Genomic DNA, 2,500 nt, shown 5'->3' on the forward strand with positions numbered 1-2,500 from the left:
CAGCCTTATTGCTTTTTTAGACAAAATTGTATATTTTGTTATGTTGTGTGTGTGTGTGGTGTGTGTGTGTGTGTGTGTGTGTGTGTTGTGTGTGTGTGTGTGTGTAGTGCCGTCTGCTAGTGTCCATTCTCCTGTAACTATTGCTCACTTGCTGAATCTATAAATAGGTGCTGTGTGTGTGTGTGTGTGTGTGTGTGTGTGTGTGTTGTAAGCAACACACTATTCCAACACATTAATCGACATTTTCTATATAGAATTAGAAATAGATACGACATGATACCACTTTTTTAGGTTATTTTTTTTTCCCCCCACCAAAAAAACCTGTCCGTTCTTCAATTTGTTATATATCCGATCCGTGTGTTTTTTTGGTATCGGACCTGTACGGATCAGATCACACACAGCACGTCTTCCTTCCTTTTGTCCCGCCGTCGTTATGCATGCATCTGCATCCGATATCCCGGACGGTATATCTCGTGTCTCGAGTCCGAGCGGGTGAACGTTTCGTAGGCTTTATTTAGGACGGAGTTAATATCATCGTAACCAGCAGATGAACCCATGACATCTTGGAAGGTCAAGGTCACAGGAAGGTCACAGCAAGGTCACGTGCCTAAACTAGTTCTTTAAGACGCATCTTTGCGTGTCGTTTGTAAAGGATAGCACGCTGGTTTGTTTTCATCAGCCGTTCTTCGAGCTGTTGTGTTTCTCCGTCGTGTTTCTGTCCCGAGTCTTTCTGATAACGCGTGCTGACAGAGAAACACGCGCACCGGTGCATTCTGGGTATTTCGTTTTAGCATAGCCTAAAGGCATTACCAAATACATGTCCAGTGTCATTAATCACCATGACAACGGCTTGGAAATGACCCAGAGTTCCATTTGTTTCCTGTGTATGTATGGTTTTACACACACACACACATACACACACACACACACACACACTGGTTAGGTCTTAGAACAAAATAACGTAGGCGGGTAAGTAGCGAGTGTCACACACTGGTTATAAGGTGATGTAATGGTAGCTAGAGGAGTGTTGCCATGACAATGAGTAGACAGGTAGAGAGAGACAGACAGAAAGAGGGAGAGATAGAACACAGACGGTGTGACGTTATTTGTGATAATAATATTTACTGTGTGTGTGTGTGTGTGTGTGTGTGTGTGTGTGTGTTTGCAGTCTCACTGTGCTCAGAACGCTGCAGAGAAGCGCGAAGAGGAGAAGATGTGCGATCACCTGATCCGAGCCGCAAAATACCGTGATCATGTGACCGCGACACAGCTCATTCAGAAGATCATCAACATCCTGACTGACAAACATGGAGCCTGGGGAAGCTCCGCCCACAGGTAACACACTTGTACACAGGTCACACACCTGTCCATAAGTAACACACCTGTCTATAGGTAACACGCGGTAACATACCCGTTACATGTGTTCGGGTGTGTGTGTGTGTTAGAGAGCGGTGGTAACACACCTGTGTGTAGTAGATGAGCTGCTCTGAGAAAGACGTGATGATGTAATATACACGTACACATGACGTACACGTTCCGCCTTGCACATCTCTCTCCGACCATAGCGCAGCGCTTGTGTTTATAGTCCAGTAGCTATTATCTCTCACACATGTGTGTGACTGTGTGTGATAGGTGCATTGTGATGCAGGTGTGTGTGTGTGTGTGTGTGTGTGTGTGTGGCTCACATGGCTGAATCTCACTCACTGTAGCTACTTGTGCTCTATAAAATAAAGTAAATAGAGATAAATATTATCTCCATAACCTGACTAGCTCAATACTGCTAACAATACCTCAGAACCTTCACTGTTCTCAGGAAGGCAGGAAATCGCTCTCTCTTTCTCTCTCTCTCTCTCTCTCTCTCTCTCTCTCTCTCTCTCTCTCTCTCTCTCTCTCTATCTCACTCTCTCTCTCTGTCTCTCTCTCTCTCGCTCTCTCTCTCTCTCTGTCTGTCTCTCTCTCTCTCTCTCTCTCTCTCTCTCTCTCTCTCTCTCTATCTCACTCTCTCTCTCTGTCTCTCTCTCTCTCGCTCTCTCTCTCTCTCTGTCTGTCTCTCTCTCTCTCTCTCTTTCGCTCTCTCTCTCTGTCTCTCTCTCTTTCGCTCTCTCTCTCTGTCTCTCGCTCTCTCTCTCTTTCTCTCACTCTCTCGCGCTCTCTCTGTCTCGCTCTCTCTCTTTCTCTCACTCTCTCGCGCTCTCTCTGTCTCGCTCTCTCTCTCTCTCTCACGCTCTCTCTCTCTTGCTCTCGCTCTCTCTCTCACTCTCTCGCGCTCTCTTGCTCTCTCTCTCTCTCTCTCTCTCTCTCTCTCTTCTTCAGTCTGTGAAAGTTTGAATAAACTTGCAATTATAACACATTAAAGCATGCTCTCTCTCTCTCTCACACACACACACACACACACACACACACACACACATATACACTTGCACTTACATTTTAATTAAAATAGGCTCCTGAAATATTAATGTTGTTTCGGTCTCCTGAGGATGAAATGCATTCGTCTCGC

General features: G+C 45.6%; 1 protein-coding gene across 4 annotated transcripts in view; it reads left to right on the top strand.

Annotated features, from left to right (window-relative positions):
- lrba (LPS responsive beige-like anchor protein) overlaps nucleotides 1-2,500 on the top strand; it is a 213,160-nt gene that overhangs the window by 94,357 nt on the left and 116,303 nt on the right. For all 4 annotated transcript variants that reach the window (XM_053677668.1, XM_053677669.1, XM_053677671.1 and 1 more), the window contains one exon: nucleotides 1,169-1,335. In XM_053677668.1, the coding sequence (XP_053533643.1) occupies nucleotides 1,169-1,335 (167 nt within the window). The remainder of the gene's footprint in view (nucleotides 1-1,168; nucleotides 1,336-2,500) is intronic.

The sequence above is a fragment of the Ictalurus punctatus genome, chromosome 29, assembly GCF_001660625.3.
Source record: "Ictalurus punctatus breed USDA103 chromosome 29, Coco_2.0, whole genome shotgun sequence".
Lineage (NCBI taxonomy): Eukaryota > Metazoa > Chordata > Actinopteri > Siluriformes > Ictaluridae > Ictalurus > Ictalurus punctatus.